The 18,570-nt window shown below is 34.0% G+C and overlaps 1 protein-coding gene and 2 pseudogenes across 1 annotated transcript; 1 reads left to right on the top strand and 2 right to left on the bottom strand.

The window, feature by feature from the left end:
- Positions 1-2,090: 2,090 nt before the first annotated feature.
- On the top strand, positions 2,091-2,726 carry LOC140664552 (uncharacterized). Its single transcript, XM_072889726.1, has one exon. It carries the CDS (start codon positions 2,091-2,093, stop codon positions 2,724-2,726), a length of 636 nt encoding a protein of 211 aa, XP_072745827.1.
- Positions 2,727-8,199: 5,473 nt separating this feature from the next.
- On the bottom strand, positions 8,200-10,599 carry LOC140664551 (protein FAM200C-like; annotated as a pseudogene).
- A 1,547-nt stretch (positions 10,600-12,146) lies between these two features.
- On the bottom strand, positions 12,147-14,103 carry LOC140665138 (uncharacterized; annotated as a pseudogene).
- Positions 14,104-18,570: the final 4,467 nt, after the last annotated feature.

Genomic DNA, 18,570 nt, shown 5'->3' with positions numbered 1-18,570 from the left:
ACGTCACATCAATTGCATGTATGCGAGGATACAGATGGGAAAAATGTGACACATAATAATGTGTTGACAACACAATCATTATCTGTTGCAGACACGTTTTCTTAGTTATCTGTCGATGTATGCGCGACACAGGAAATTCAATCAGAAAAAATCATTGATATTTTTGATGATGATTCTGTCGAATCTGTGTCAGACGTTCGCGAATTTTGTGAAAATGTAAATTTGTCGAACGAAATGCATGTATATATGGATAATAGAAATGCGATAGATAATGATCCGACACAGTTATTAAATACATTTTCTGAAAATTCTGTAGATGCATGCACAATGATGGAATCAGAAAATACAATGCAAAGTAATATGAATAATATCGAAGATATCGAAAATATTGCTTTGCAAAATAATATGGATGATATCGAAGATATCGAAAATATTGCTTTGCAAAATAATATGGATGATATCGAAGATATCGAAAATATTGCTTTGCATGTTGATCAGAACATCGACGCGGGTCGTTTGTGTCCTGCAGAGATTAGTGGACGACGTATCGTCGATTTCGGGCATGTTTTTGCTGAATTGCCGAAATTGTCCACTCATTGGATCGGCGAATGTCGTTTTACTGATCTTATAATAACTAAAACGATGCATCACGGTCTGAAAACCCAATTTTTTGTCGAATGTCGAATGTGTCACTTTAGAGATAACTTCTGGAGTGAACCGACAGACGATAGAATATTGGATGTCAATAGAGGTGCTGTATGCGGTACTATATTGACAGGGACTGGTCATAAGCAGCTTGAAGAACTTCTTGCTGCTGTGAACGTTCCATGCATGAGTAGTAAAACGTATGTTAAATATCATAATGAAATGTCGGAAACCTTCGCCGCAGAAGAAGAAATGCGCTTAGCTGGTGAAGAGGAGAGACAATTAGCAATTGAAAGAGGAGATGTCATAGATGGTATTCCACATATACCTGCAATAACAGACGGCTCATGGATGAAGAGATCCTATCACAGGTAGTTATGATTCTCCATCCGAAGCAACTATTATTACAAGGTACTATTCCAAAAAAGTTTTATTTGTCGGTGTCAGAAATAAATATTGTATTATTTGCGCAAGAGCATCAAAACTTTGTTTAAAGTCTAAAGATCATAAATGTTATAAAAACTAGAGAAGTAATCAGAGTTCTACCAGTATGGAAAGTGACATAATACTTGAAGGCTTCCGACATAGTACAGACATGCATGGGTTAATTTATAGTAAATATATTGGTGATGGAGATAGTAATGTATTGAAAAAATTGAGAGATTTTCCACCGTACCCGAATATTGTTGTGGAGAAGATTGAATGCACAAATCATCTTCTCCGCAATATGTGTAATAAAATACGCGAAGCGGGTAGTAGTGGTGGTAGAAATATCTCTAAATTAAAAAAAGTAGTTACAAACAGCGTGATGAAAATTCGGAATGCTGTAGTAAAGGCTGTAACGTTTCGTCGAAATTGCAAAGGATCCCGGGGCCAAAAGGTCGCAGGATTAATTAAAGATTTAATAAATATACCCAGCCATGTATTTGGTGAGCATAAAAAGGTTGTTTTTCCCTTAAATATTTTTGTACTGGAGAATGAAAAGAAGGTGAAGAAAATCTTGTGCCCCAATTACAAAAGGCTGGATTATTATTAAAAATTGAATTTGCGATGAAACGTGTTATAGAGAATGCTGATAGTTTGCTATATCAATTTACTAGTAATTTCGTGGAAAGTTGCAATGGAATTATTAGTATATTCATTGGCAGCAAACGTATTCATTTTGCAAGAAGAGGTTCTTATGAAACCCGCGTGAAAGCATCCGTGGTACAATTCAATACTTGGCAAGCATTGAGTTCTACTGTCACGCAATAGGTAAAGAATCACCTGCATGAACGCTAATAATAGAAAATAGAAATATTTTAAAAAATAAAAATTATCAGCAACGCGCGCATGCGTCAAAAGAATTAGGTCTCTCTATTCGTACATCAAAATATTTTGCTAAAACTTTTACGGCCGATAAAGATTACGGACCAAACGCGGAACGACCAGATATAGAAGATCATATGTACGAACAGCTGAGATCTAATCATTATCAAATATTAAAAGATCAACAATGCAATCGTGCTGTATTGGAATGTGCTATACGGGGTCAGCATGAAAACCCGGAGTGGCACAACATACGGCGAAATCTCCTCACTGCTTCAAACTTTGGAAAAGTTTGCAGCAGGAGAGAAACAACTTCGTGCCAAAATCTTGTTAAAGCAATTCTTTATCCTCTTCGACTGACGAATGCGGCTGTTGAAAGGGGTAAAGAGAAAGAAATATTGGCACAAGAGCAATTGCAGGTGGAGTTGGGAATAGAAATAAATGATTGTGGATTATTTATTGATGAAGAAATTCCATATCTTGCTGCAACGCCTGACGGCATTATCGGAGACGATACTATCGTTGAGATTAAATGTCCTTATGCAGCGCGGCAAGTGTCCCTCACCGATGCAATGCTCAATAAGATTGCAGATGTTCATCGAATATTTGATAAAATGGATGACACTCGTATGAATCAAAGACACACGTACTACTTCCAAGTACAAGGGCAGCTCCACATAACGCAAAGAAAATATTGTATTTTTGCTGTGTGGACACCCTTTGGATTGAAGTATACATTTATCGAGCGTGATGACAGATTTTGGGAATCATAAATGTTACCACTGCTTAAGCGATTTTACGAGGACTGCCTGGTTCCTGAAATAATTGATAGTAGAGCGAAAAGAAATATGTCAATTCGGGAACCACAGTATGTCATCGAAGCACAGAAAGCGGCTCAGAAAAAGAAAGAGTGTCATTGAGCGATAATAAATGAAATTGTTATATAAAAAATTTTTATATAAATGTATTTTATAATTAAATTAAAAATAGTTTATTTTTTTAAATTATAATTTTTATTTATATTGGTCAATGACATCCTGAATCACTTGGGAAGTAGTGGCGCAAAAAATTTTCTTAGATAAGCGCTAAAAAGGGTTTTTAGTGGGTGCGAGTCCCACATAACCCTGCCGGAACGGCCGGTGGGGTATGCATAAAGCATTTTCCCCTAAAAAAAAAAAGGTAATGTATTGTACTCAATAATATATTTATATATATATTTTATTCATAAATATTTTAACGCTATTAGTGGAGTAAATATTGGCACACAATATCATTATAATCAAAAGTAAATATGAAATATAGGTATTATTCTTGTCTTTCTATCGTGCAGATAATAAAGTATATTGACATAAAGTATATTGATAGCAAGAAAGCAGTAAATTGCCAAGTCTAATAGGGACCCGTGTTTTACGTATTGTATATTAATTCATTTTGTTACCTATTATCCTACTCTTACTATTTATCATCATACAATATTTTATCATACATGTAATTTTAACTACAATTTGGACAGATATATACAGGTATTTACATATGTAAATATAAAATTTACAAAAACTGGGCGCCCGTTAGTCTTGTTGCATTACTGCTTTCTGCTACGAAAGGCCAGAAAGGATTTTCAGGCCATATCTCGATAATTCGATATATTTGAGGAGGAACAAGAACAGCGCGATTGCGCGATCCTTTTCTATCTTATATGTGTCCGTGCGAGCAATACAGTGGTGTTTGTACGTATACGTACACACACCTCCACATGAAACTCAGATTTCATTTTTAAGCGTTGGCAATCTTGAAACCAGAATTTCGCATTGCCACCGCGCGAGATCTCCAATATCAATTCGGAGTTTGCTCGTCGGTCCTGTCGACCCTTAAAGACGTATTAAAGACGTCTTTCTTATGACGCCTTTAAGACTTGACCAAAACACGTCTTTCTGACGTCTTAAAGACATTGTAATTTAAGACGCCATTTTTAAGATGTCTTAAAGACGTCTAAAAACATTTAATTTAAGACGCCATCTGAAAGATGTCTATAATATATCTGAAAAATGTCTATAATACATTTTTTGCTTTATCGAAAAGACAACTTAAAAAAGATATCTTTTCATTATCTTTTTATAATTGTTTTCCCAACAAAGTAAAAAGATGACTAAAAAATGTCTTTTCGGACAAAAAATGTTCATTTTCTTACCGCTATGCAGCGCTGCATGAAGTATCTATCTCGTATTTAAAATTGAGTTACCAAAAATATATAAACATGATAAGATATACTCGGCAATGTGAGCCCATGCGCGGATGTTGATGCGTAAAGAAACTGTGTAAAGAAACTGCGTAAAGAAATTAATTCTTTTCACGAAAGAATTTTAATTAGTGCACAGAGCACATATTTAGATTCTATTCAGAATAGCTCAGTGGTAAGAGCAGTCGCCCGGCAAGCGAAAGACTCGGATTCAATTCCCGATTCAGCGACTTCGCCCTGATATTTTTTCTCGTCTACATCTCTTTACGGGGGTATAGAGGGGTTTTTAGAATTCTCAAAAATGAGAATCTAAATATGTGCTCTGTGCACTAATTAAAATTCTTTCGTGAAAAGAATTAATTTCTTTACGCAGTTTCTTTACACAGTTTCTTTACGCATCAACATCCGCGCATGGGCTCACATTGCCGAGTATATCTTATCATGTTTGTAATATTGGAGCCGAATATATTTTCAAATTATTAAAAATATATAAAATCGCGACTAATAAGATTATTGTAACAACCATTTCGATCAATTTCATTTCGGATAGTTTCTATCCAAATAAATAAAATTGTAACATTTCGGGTAGATTGCCCGAATAAGTAAAGATTATTCGTCTTAAAGACGTCATAAATACGTGTTTCTGATAATCTTTTAAGATGTTTTAGCAATTTCAGGATGTCTTTTAGACGTCTTTAAGACGACATAATGTTGTCTGGGTAGAAACGAAAAGTTAAAATTTCTTATCCTTTAATGTTTAATTAATATGAATTTTTAACTTTTTTGTTTTTGTCTTACTAAAACAAAAATTACATGATTGATCCCCTGAAAAATTATCGCCAAATTATCAATGCGGTTAACCACAAATGACAAATCGATGAATATAGGTTGTCATCAAGTTGCTGTCAAATCTCTTGTTTGCTGACAGCAATTGATATTACGTGTTTCTGATAATCTTTTAAGATGTCTTAGCAATTTCAGGATGTCTTTTAGACGTCTTTAAGACGACATAATGTTGTCTGGGTAGAAACGAAAAGTTAAAATTTCTTATCCTTTAATGTTTAATTAATATGAATTTTTAACTTTTTTGTTTTTGTCTTACTAAAACAAAAATTACATGATTGATCCCCTGAAAAATTATCGCCAAATTATCAATGCGGTTAACCACAAATGACAAATCGATGAATATAGGTTGTCATCAAGTTGCTGTCAAATCTCTTGTTTGCTGACAGCAATTGATATTACCATATTGCTATCAGTTTGCTGTTCTGAGAATTAGAAATCACATGAGTTCAACCCGACAAACATAATGCTGTCGCACCTTGTCCCTAGTTTTTCAAAATTAGTTGCTGCAACGGTTATCGGCAACATGATTGCAAAATCGGAACATTTGGCTATCTGGGTACTCAGGATATCGCAGTACGTATTTCGAACGTTCTCAGAATATACGTAATATACTTTTACGATATTCTCCGAACATTCTCAGAATGTACATGTGCTGTGTGGGTAATATTTCATAGATGAATAAGGACAATAGAATTGTTTTAGAATTGTTGAAGACTGTAAATTTATATACAAGTAGCAGTTCAACAAGTGATGATGATTTTCAAGAGTCAAGCAGTGATGATACAACCAACCTTTCATCTAGTAGTGAAGAAGAAAATATATTATTTCCATTATTAAAATATTTAACAGCTGGTCGAAAAAGACATCGTATTGAAAACTACTTAGATGTGGTCGATTCTTTAACTGATGAAGAATTTAAAGATCATTTCCGACTAAAACGACGTGTTGCCTTAAAACTAATTGGTATTGTATATTATATATATATATACAGGGTGGACCATTTTAATCCATCCAGTCGAATATCTCGAAAACCAAGCCCGGGAGAGAAAAATGTTTCAGACAAAAGTATGGTTTCGAGGAGGCCATAAGATGGTATCATTGGTTTGACCTTGAAAAGTCATTTGAAGGTCACGTGAAGATCACTTCAAGTTTTTTAAATGAAATACCCTATATATTTTTACATATTCTTGTAATGCCAATTGATTCATCTCGTTATTCGGTGCATAAAAGTATTAGAGTAAGATAATCAAAAAATGAATATTTTACGAAATATCTTGTATTTTATGTCAAAATACTGCAACTTTGAAGCCTTATAACTCAAAAAATACTTAATGAAAAATACTTTGTCATAAGTGTTTTGGAAAGCTCTCGAGATGAGCTACAAGAATATGTAAAAATATATAGGGTGTTCCATTTAAAAAACTTGAAGTGACCTTCACGTGACCTTCAAATGACTTTTCAAGGTCAAACCAATGGTACCATCTTATGGCCTCTTCGAAACCATACAACTTTTGTCTGAAACATTTTTCTCTCCCGGGCTTGGTTTTCGAGATATTCGACTGGATGGATTAAAATGGTCCACCCTGTATATATACACATATACATATAAATATAATTAACAAAATATGTTTTTATTGTAGAATAAAATAAAGAAAAGCTGCAAAAGAAAGAAGAGTGCTGAAATAACTTTAAAACATAGAACACATTTTAATTAACTCAAAATAAAATACTTTATTAGGCAGAAATCTTACATAGAATACTAACATTTGTTGCAAGAGTAAGGAAAACTGCCAAAAACCTTACTAGTATTCTCACAAGTAAAAATATAACAAAATTACAACATTTCTTGTATAAATAAAATATTGAAAATTGTAATAATATATAAATATTATAATAAACTAATAAACTAAATCAATAATAAACTAAAATAACATGTTTTAATAAGTAATTTTACAAATAAAACTAAATAAAATTAAAACGCAAATAATTATAATTATTTAAATAACAAAAATTACTAATAATTATATATTTACAAACCTAAAAATAGTATTGCACATTAAACTTTGGTTTTTAGTTTTTACATTAGGTACATTAATGCAGGTACAATATATTGTAACGTAATAATAATAAACTCTGAAAAGTAAAACATGTTAATAAAAATATATGACTAACATGCATCAAGAAGATATCGGCTAGATGTGTGACTCGATGTTACATTAAATAATAATATTTAAAAATAAAATAAAAGCTATTAAGTACCATCAGGTTAGGTGTGCATTGTTCTCCATATAAATTTTGTGCGTTATGCAGTTCTAAATGTCTAGCGTCTACCTTAAAGTTTACACAATTAATATTTTCGGCTTGAAAATAAGACCGAACCACACAAATCGCGGAAAGAGTATTATTAGATATTCGTTTTTTTTCCTTTTTTTATTTTTTACATCGGTTACTATTGAAAAAATTCGTTCGGCCTAAGCATTTGAATGAGGAAAAGAAAGAATTACTTCGACTAAAGATTCTAAATTTGGAATCATCTTTTTCCCAGATATATCTATACATTCTACTATTTTCTTCCACATTATATCTATTTGTAAAGAAGCTAACTCTTTTTTTTGTTTAATGGTAAAACTTGATGGCAAAATTTGCCATTCAAAAGCTAACTTTGTTACGTCGATATTTTCTACTCGCACAGCAATATAAGATAAATCTTTTATTTTATCTCGACCTTCTTTATAAAGAGCAATTTTTGGTTCCAAAAAAGTTAATTGTTCAAAAAGACTATTTTTATATGGTAAACGCTTCTTGAACTGCCGTTATATAAAAATTTAAACATTGTAATTTAATTTGTTTTGCGCATTCCAAAGATAATGTTTTTAAAAATTTATTACATTCGGTTCCAAGATAAATATCTTCTACAAGTTTTATATTATTTTGATCATCTACATTCAAATTAGAAATATCTTTAAGAGCATCTAAATGCATGAAATTTTGAGCAAATTGTCGGATTAATTTTTGACTACTTTCATATAATTTATGAATTAAAACATCACACGACTGAAATAAAGCATTAAAGCTATTAAAAAAATTTAATGAATATTTTAGGAACAATAAATAAGCTTTAATTGAATTGTCACTTAATAGAGCTAAAATGACTTCCGCAGATTTTATTTATCTTCTATTGTAGCTAAAAGAAAATAATTTTTTAAAACTTCCCAATTCTCGAGAAGTCGAACAATACAATTGTGTAAGCTAAGCCATCTAGTATTAGATAGTTTTAATATTTTATTATGTTGTACATTAAAAAAATCCTGAAATTCTTTTAAAATTGCAGATCTTTTTGCACTGCCCGAAATATAAGTAGCAACCCCTCTAATCAAATTTTCGCAACATGAAGGCAATTTTTCGCAAGTTTTAATTGCTATCAACGCGGAGGAATGATAAATGCAATTTAATGTTACTAGTCCCGGTACTTCTAATTTTAAGCGATACATAAAAGAGTTATTACATCCTATCATTACTGATGCATTATCAGATGCCATTCCGACAATATTTGCGATGGGAATTTTTTTTTTTTTTTAAAGACTTTAAACATTTCAAAAATTTTATCCGCGGAGCAATCTGTAGCATCTAAACATAATAATTCTAATAATTGCATTACAACTTTTTTATTTAACGGTGAAACATAGCATACAAGAACGCACATTACTTTAGTGTCCGAAATATCTGTGCTTTCATCAAGTAAAACAAAAAATTTACGATGTTTCAAATTTTGAACAAATTTTTTGGTTTCGTGTTTTGAAATTACTTTTGTAACAATATTTGCGCCCTTATGTCGAGCAAGTGAAATGTCTTGTGCAATTTCAGAATCTGAGAAAATATCCTTTAATAATGGAATGAAATGATTAACAGTTCGAAAAGCAACGTTATGTTCGGCAAAAAAAGATGCTAACTTAATTTCTGCGCGTTTAACTTTATCTTTATGAGTTAATGTAGGTGTATTTTTAGTCGCATTATGTTTTCCATAATTTATTTTTTCGATATGTTTAAGTGTTTCTGAATGTTTAATTAAATCCGTTTTGCAACACCTGATGGTCTTGTTGCATGCAGTTGTTTAAAATCTGCGCCACCACTTCAAAATGCAGCGGGGCCTTGCACCGTTGCGCGCGCAGTCCTCGTCCTTCTGAGAGCTTTCGCCCCCACCTCGCCTCACTGACGCTTCCGACTTTGCAGTTAGACCGAGTTTAGTCTTTAACCCGAGAGATCGCCATTTTTAGAATTCGTCTGAGTTTTCTGCGTATATTCGTATATAATGATATTCTTATGTAAGTGAATGCGAATCAAGATACAGCTTTGTTGAAGATTCTTCTTTGCTACCACCACGAAACATTTCGGAAGGAGAAGGAGGAATTCTTTCCGAATTCTGTATATAGTGATTGTTCGTGACCACACCCGGCGGCGGTCTACACAGAAAATTGTGAGAACTTTTGTTCGTCCGAAGGTCAGGGGAGCTCTCCTAGCCCAGCTTACGGCTGCTAGACAGACCTTACGGACACTCTCTGGATGAGATTTACGAGATAAGTGTGACAATTACTCAAAGTTCATTGCTTTATCGCAAGACTGACGATATCCGCTAAGGATATTCTGCTCTCTCTCGCTCTAACCGGGTAAGGCTCACCATCTCGACTGTGCTCGAGTCTACCATCTCTCTCACTCTCGGAGTAAGGCTCACCTTCTCGATTGCGCTCGAGCCTACCATCTCTTTCACTCTTGTAAGGCTCATTTCATAGTTAATTGCATTCGAGCTTACAAGGGTGGACTCTCATTTTGACTTTTCAACCGGACTCTCTCTTGTTACAATAGAGTACACTGTCTCTCTCACGCTTGTAAGGCTCACTATCATAGCAGTGCATTCGAACCTACATAGTGTGAATGTTAATGATTATATTATACAAGTACACCTTCGATCGAGTTCAAGCTGATAATTTCTTTTCTTTTGTACTCTTCTTTATTCCTTATTTTTTTTGCTTTACTTGTCTGAAGACAACACAAACAATTATAGCATTTTCTTTTAAGATTTAACTATTTTCTAGAGAAATATAATTCTTCAGCTATTAAGTAATTTACATATAATATATGGTAACAATCTGTTATTTGCTAAAGCATTTATTTTATTAGTGATTAAGATTAGACATTATAATTTATATTCGCGTATATTACTGTTATATTTACAGTTTTTAATTTCTATCAAGCCAGTTTATCTTTGTTCTTTTTTTATATAATATAGAATTTATTACTTTTGTTCGCCTGTTCATTAATATTTTATTTTAATTACTGAGTTTCAAAGTAAGTAAATACAGTTTCAAATTCTCAATTGTTGTTTTATTTTTTATTCTTTTTCATTTTCTTTTTATTACAACCTTTTCTACCCAACAGCAGTGCAAAGCTTTATTTTCGATAGGATGAGGAGTGAACCATCCTTTAAAAATATTTTCATCTAGCCATAAAATTTAAAAGTTTCTAATCCTATGTTTTTTAGTTGCTCCTTTTGCTACGTCCGAATCCATATTAATATGTTCTAAAAATAATATTACCTCTTACCTCTTACTTCTTACTTCTTACCTCTTCCTCTTCGTAATAGCACCGATACCGACGACGACTCACTAACACCGACGAATTATTCATATCAATTGGTGTTTACTAGCCTAACCCGCTGAGCCCGCCCGCCAAGACTTTCGCGCCCATATGCCGCTACATTGATACGCCACTGTTTAGCCGCCATTTCAGTTGCGCATGCGCGAAAAACCCGGTCCGTATCGCCACACTGGCCGTGAGCTGGTTCGACATCACCGTATACGCATGAGCGTACGACTCGACTTACTCGGCGGTACACATGTACTGATATCGTGCGTTTCTCTCTCATCCAGCAAACAAGTGAGAGAGAACGCACGGTCACACTTTTCAATCTGTCTTTTTCTACGTAAGTCCTACCCCTACTCTTCAAATAAAGATAATTGCTCGGTCTATACTTTTAGGCTATGTATATCAGTATATGTACACACACACACACACACACTCGCACACGCGCACACACACACACACACACACACACACACACACACACACGCGCGCGCGCGCGCGCACGCACGCACGCACACACACACACACACACACACACACACACACACACGCACGCACACGCACGCACGCACGCACGCACGCACGCACGCACGCACGCACGCACGCACGCACGCACGCACGCACGCACGCACGCACGCACGCACGCACGCACGCACACACACACACACACACACACACACACACACACACACACACACACACACACACACATGTATGCTGACGTATAATATTCTACACGCGACAAGAATCAGATCGTAGCGCCATCACGAAATGAGGCAATTAATTTACGACTCTATTTTATCCTTTTGCCTCGATCTCGCACGTGTAAATGCACGAAAATTTTTGGACATCGAAATTCGTTATACTAGACTTCTAAATTCATTTTTAAAGGTTCATTTATTTTCTTTTATGCAATTTCTAGCATGAACATTTCTTAGTTTGTACATATAAGCTGCTAAACTTTTATATTAAATAAATGTTATGAGGTGACGTCAAAAGTCGATAACAAAATTTTAATTTTTTAATTTTTTTTGTCTTTTACGTAAAAATCGGAATGTTCATGCATTATTTCTATGTGTACTTTAATCGTGGAAAAGGATTTTTTATTCTTTGCAACCAAATAAATATTTCGGTGCCCAAAAAATAATCGGTTCGGTCGATAAAAAAAATGAGTTCGGTATCCCCTTAAATAGGATAAAAATAAGAACATTCCTTATTTTTATTCTACTTAAGTCTTTACTTCTAATTCCTGTGTAATTTCTTATTCTTTTTATTGTATTTAAACCAGATCAGGAAAAAACTACAAAATGTAGACAATTGTTAAGTAGACAAATGAAATACGAATAATATATTTTATATAACCCGCTACAAAATATTTATCAAATAATATAAAACTACAGATAAATGCTGCTTAAAGAAAAAGTACATAAAATACTTATACAAATAATTATACTTATATAATGTATACTTATAATTATAATATATGCCTAAAAGTAACGTAACTGTTCCCATCAGATCCTATGTAAACAGTGGAAGGATAAAAAGATATAAGGCCTCCATACTTAACTAGGAACCACTCCGGAATGGTCCTAATTTTATAGGAGTGCAAGTGTTCATTGAAACTAACAGTCCGTAATCCTGACAAAAGAAAAAAGGGACGTTTTTGTGCATTTTGTGACCTCATTATCCAACACAACTTTCCAAAAATAGGCAAGTCTTCCCCGTAATTAATAACAAGGGCCATATTAGATCTGTAACAGGTACCACAAATGACTGCTTCTTTGACTGCAAGAGATTGTTCTAATCTATCAGGTAAAATATTTTGAAACATTTCAAAGTTATCACAATTTGCTAATCTGCGCTCCTTTGAATGGTACTTAACGTCATTTGAGATGCCTCGCTTATTCAGGATCCTTGCACAACATGCAAGTGCGTATCTTCTTGTAATTGAAAGAGGTAGATTTTTACGGCAACTCACGTATTGTCTGCTACTCTCTTTATGACAGGGCGATGCTTCCCTTTTAACCTCATTGACCAGGTATTTATCATTGGTCCTATCAAATTCATAATACGGGGATAGTGCACCATGAAATGATGTTTAGGTTTTAAGATTTTATTAAAAAATCTACAATACATCTCATTATGTTCGGCAATTAAAGTTGAAAGATATTCAATTAACTGCTGTCTAACATATGGAGCTGTTATAATGCCTAATATTTCAGTAAGAACTATGTACAGTTTCCAAGCTTCATCACGTTCTGGCACCAAATCCCCAATCATTAAACCAAAGTGGTGTACAAAAAACATCATTTCGGATGAAGACATTTTTAATTTTTGATTGCAAATGTGATCTGCAGTAATAAGTGAGGGTTTGTCACCAGAATCACTATAATCAAAGTTCTGAACACGATTATTGAGAGTTTCAAGGTTGAAAAATTCCATATGATTGATGAGATAGTCTAATATAGCACATAAGTCATAATGACATACTTCTTCGAAAAAATCATGCATTAAATTGTAACGGTACACCTTTCCCAACATCTCGGACAAGCTTGTCGGTTCCAGGGTTCGGGAGAAAGGGAAGACTCCAATTGACGAGAACTCGGTCGGGTTAACAAGCGTTTATTCAGGCGTTATATTTACAGGTGCTAGTGTGTTTTATATGCAAAAGTGTTTGTGAGTATGTGTTGCTTACAATGGTGTGCGTGTGTGTGTGTGTGTGGGTGTCGCAGACGAGTGTGTACGGCTATTTACATGCGCAAGCGGATTGCGAGTGATTCGCAGTAGAGGCAGGTCGCAAGCAAGTTATTTACAAAGCAATACAAGTAGGCAAGCGGTTTACTAGCGTAGGCGTACATGAAGGCGTAGATACAGGTTCGGGCAACGCAGGCGCGTAGGCATGCGAAGATCGTAATGTGGCTTTGTGCGTTAGCGCAAGCGCGTGCGGTCGGGGCAAAATCGCGGTGCGACTTTCGGGCGCGCGTCGATCGCCGAGAACACCCAGTCGCAGAAGGGAACACCTTTCTCCTGGATCGACGGTTCGTCGGAGTCACGGTCGCCGGGAACACCCGACAGAAGAAGGGAACACCCTCCTTCCGGATCGCAGGGTCGGGAGTGAAATCGGTCACCGGGAGCACCCGATAGAAGAAGGGAACACCTCTCTTCCGGATCGACGGTCAGGAAAACTCGAGGAGAGGATCGAATCCAGCTGCCGACTTCGCTTCAGAGCGTACCCCTTGCCCGGTCGGATTCAAGATCGGGACAGGTGTCGAGTCGTCGCACAATGGGCTCAAATCAATATTAACCGGCCAAAATTTAAAAAGATAAAAATTTGAATTTTGATTGAACATATGTTTTTCATGTTTCCTAATAAGTGAATAAACATAAAAATATAAGTTTTAATGAAATATGTAATTATCCGAGAGAAATACCGACGATCAAACTCAATTTATAATTTAACATCGCTTAAACAATTCAAATTAATAATCCAAACATACAATGATTATTTAAACATAACGTTAACGTGATCTATAAAACATTTTTTCCTATAATCTATCAACTAATGAGTCTCCGAAAAATTGCTTATTTCATTATTTTGTCAATCTAGATTACTTCAGTATTGCAGATTCTGCAACTATTATTTGGAATTCAAAACAAATCACATTGTGTTGTACAAAAAAACTTCCATCGACTTCCATGGATTACCTTATCTTAAAGCGTATATCCTTCGAAACATATGTACAAAAATAGATCAAGCGATTCTCAGCGCTTGTCAATATATAACAATATATAGTCGTGTACGTGCTGTTTTACAGAAAAATACGCGACTTTCATGTAAACCTACATATCTTATGAAACTTTCGTATTTTGTCAATTTCTCACCACACACAAAATGCTTTTCGATTGCATATTGCATTTTGTTTTTTTTTATAATTAAATATTCTAAATCACATTTGTCCGATTAATTATCTCACATTTTTCTTTCTTATTATTATTCTCTTATTACTCGAATTTTTCATTTTTGGAAGAAAACGTTTTATTTGCTTCTCAATTTTCCTTTTTCTACAATAACTTTTTTACGGATCCTTAAAATATTGACTAATTTAAATTCAAAAAAATTTGTTTTAAGAATTAATATATTAAAATAATACAAAATTGAAACATGGTTTCTTTTACGTGACTTCAGCTGTATGAGGCAATGAAGAATGTTCAACCGTCTTTTCATGCGAAATTTTTTAGAGGCCTTATTTTATAGGCTTTTCAGAATGTTTGCCTTCTATTGACAAAGATCTAAACAATTGTATTTATCTCTTTCTCGATAAAATTATGCAACGAAAATCGAAATTACGAAAAAGTTCAGATGTATTCATCGAAAAATCAAAATCTTGGCTAGAGAAGGAATTTGTCATTCCAGATTTATTACTTTCTGATATTGAAGTAAAGGAATCTGCTTTTTTCGATAAAGCTAAGCGTGGACGTCCAAAAATTCTATTCCAAAATGCAAGCCAAAAAACGAAAAGACGAAACTCTTATTCGGAACTCTTATCATCTCATTCTCTTGAAGAAATCGCATCGACTACAGCTATGGGTTTACATAAGGGTGGGTAAAAGGCAGATTGCTAATTTTATCGCAGATGATATATTATCTTCATCTATTCCAAAAAAAAGACCGAGAAACGTCAATATTCGGAAGATCGTTATCGTTACTGATAAAAGGAAAATTTACGAAATTTCAGTATAATTTGATGCGTTTGCAAGCAAAGGAATTGGAAAGTGATTTGTATCCTAGTTATAAACGAATATTTAGACAAAGAAGCAATGTTATCCTAGTTATAAACGAATATATAGACAAAGAAGCAATGTTATCCTGATAGAATTAAAATCACTGATGATTCTGCAGAAGAATCCTTACAATCTCTTTTCAATTATACGGCTTCTCGTTTGCTTCAAACATGCGAGACAGTTTTGAATCAATTGGATATATCAGTACGAACACTTAAATTGATCGTGAAATGGGGCTTTGACGGTTCATCTGGACATTCCGAATATAAGCAATACGCTTCTTTTGGTTTGGAAGTTTCAAATCATCACCTTTTCGCGACATGGCTCGTTCCGTTACAGCTCAGATATGTGTCTTCAAATGGGAACATATCCTTATTGTGGAGCAATCCTCGTCCGTCTTCAGTAAAATATTGTAGACCTTTGCATTTTCAGTTTTTGAAAGAAACTGTGGCCGTTATTAAAACTGAAGAAGAATATATAACTTCGCAGATAAATCAATTGCTTCCGCTGCAACTGAAAGAACCATTCAACATTACAGTGAATTTTAAAATGTTATTGACTATGGTTGACGGAAAAGTCTGGAATGCGTTAAAAAACACTTCCAGTATGACGTGTTACATTTGCAAAGCAACACCTATCCAGATAACCAAATGTTCCGATTTTGCAATCATGTTGCCGATAACCGTTGCAGCAACTAATTTTGAAAAACTAGGGACAAGGTGCGACAGCATTATGTTTGTCGAGTTGAACTCATGTGATTTCTAATTCTCAGAACAGTAAACTGATAGCAATATGGTAACATCGATTGCTGTCAGCAAACAAGAGACTTGACAGCAACTTGATGACAATCTATATTCATCGATTTGTCATCCGTGATTAACCGCATTGATAATGTGACGATAATTTTTTAAGGGATCAATCATGTAATTTTTGTTTTAGTAAGACAGAAAAAAGTTAAAAATTCTTATTAATTAAGCATTCAAGGATAAGAAATTTTAACTTTACGTCTCTGCCCAGCTAACATTATGTCGTCTTAAAGACGTCTAAAAGACATCCTAAAATTGCTAAGACGTCTTAAAAGATTATTATCAGAAACACGTATTTATGACGTCTTTAAGATGAATAATCTTTACTTATTCGGACAATCTACCCGAAATGTTACAATTTTATTTATTTGGATAGAAACTATCCGAAATGAAATTGATCAAAATGGTTGTTACAATAATCTTATTAGTCGCGATTTTATATATTTTTGGTAACTCAATTTTAAATACGAAATAGATACCTCATGCAGCGCTGCATAGCAATAAGAAAATGAACTTTTTTTTGTCCGAAAAGACATCTTTTAGTCATCTTTTTGCTTTGTCGAGAAAACAACTATAAAAAGATGATGAAAAGATATCTTTTTTAAGTTGTCTTTTCGATAAAGCAAAAAAATGTATTATAGACATCTTTCAGATAGCGTCTTAAATTAAATGTTTTTTAGACGTCTTTAAGACATCTTAAAAATGACGTCTTAAATTACAAATGTCTTTAAGACGTCAGAAAGACGTCTTTTGGTCAAGTCTTAAAGACGTCATAAAAAAGACGTCTTTAATACGTCTTTAAGACATGCATGTTGTCTGGGAATATTATATATGTATTGTTGCTATCATAATGCTGTAGTCAGCTGTAGACGAAATGGCAAATCATCAGATGTTACCATATTGCTGACAATATAACGTTTCAGTATCTCAGATTGTTTGCTTTAAAAATTTCGTAAATTAATTGTTTGTAATATGCGCTCATGTTGCTGAATTCAGTAGCGCATTTTAATTCGATGTCAGCAAACGTACAACAAACATATAACAACTCATGCATTGCATTAGTTTGTTTTTAATGATCAATCACGCTTGGCTGGGTAAAGATCAGAAACAATTTGATCTATCTAATCGTCACATAGATGAATCTGCTTTATCATTTGACATCGCTCCACTTCATTGCTTGATAAGATGTTTCGAATGTCTAATTTATATTGCTTATAGAATCACATTGAAAAAATGGTGCATCAAGGGAACAGATAAAATAGAATTTGAAAAAAAAATTATTCAAGATTAGCTCCGACAGAAACTGGCATTAATTGTAGATATCCCAAAGTAAGGAAGTGGAAACACGAATGATGGCAACACTGTTCGTAGATTTTTTGAGAATCCAGCAGTGTCCAATCAAATTACTGGCATTGATGAAGGTCTTATCGTTCGATTTTCTACTTTGAAAGCCATCTCCTCCGGTCTTGAAATCGATTCCATTAAATTCAGCAAATATTGCAAAAAAACTGCAGATCTATACAGGAAACTTTACAATTGATACCCTATGCCTCCAATTGTACATAAGCTATTGGATCACGGTGAGATAACAGTATTGACAGCCATTCTCCCACTTGGGCTCCTCTCTGAAGAAGCTCAAGAAGCAAGAAATAAAAACTGTCGATACTTTAGAGAACACCACACAAGAAAATGTGCAAGAGTAGCAACAAATAAAAATTTGTTTAAAAGATTGCTTGTTTCATCTGATCCTTACATCACATCTTTGAGACGAAACTTTTCTAAAAAAAATAGAATTTTTTCTACAGCTGTTTTAAACCTACTAAAACCTGAAGTTGCTAATCAGGAAGATGAGTCCGATGATAACGATGATTATGATTAAAAATCCAATAAGGTATTAAAAAAAGGCAGTAAAAAAACGAAAAAAATTTTTTTAAATAAGAAACATTAAAAAAGAATAAAAAAACAACAAAAATGGGGCTACATTTCTTCCAACGTCCTTGTCGTTAGCACTGGATGATGCTAATGGGAAGAAAAATGATTATAAATAAACATATACTTGATCCTTTTTAATGTGTTTTAAATATATTTTATCGTGAAAATGATTAAATAATTAAAAATAAAATCTAACTAAACATCGCCAAACATATATGTAAGATATTTAATTTAATTATGATAATCAAATATCAATTTTCTGGAAAGTTTGAAATTTTGGTCGACTAATATTGATTTGAACCCACTGTGCGTCGGTCGGTCGGGCTTTTATATCCGGGAGCCTGCTCCCCCTTCGGCACCGTCTGGAGAGAGAGAGAG

The sequence above is a fragment of the Anoplolepis gracilipes genome, chromosome 4 (assembly GCF_047496725.1).
Source record: "Anoplolepis gracilipes chromosome 4, ASM4749672v1, whole genome shotgun sequence".
NCBI lineage: Eukaryota > Metazoa > Arthropoda > Insecta > Hymenoptera > Formicidae > Anoplolepis > Anoplolepis gracilipes.
This window is presented reverse-complemented; position numbering and strand designations above follow the sequence as displayed.

Coding starts and splice junctions, on each gene's coding strand:
- LOC140664552 (XM_072889726.1), top strand. CDS start 2,091: ATGTACGAACAGCTGAGATCTAATCATTATCAAATATTAAAAGATCAA.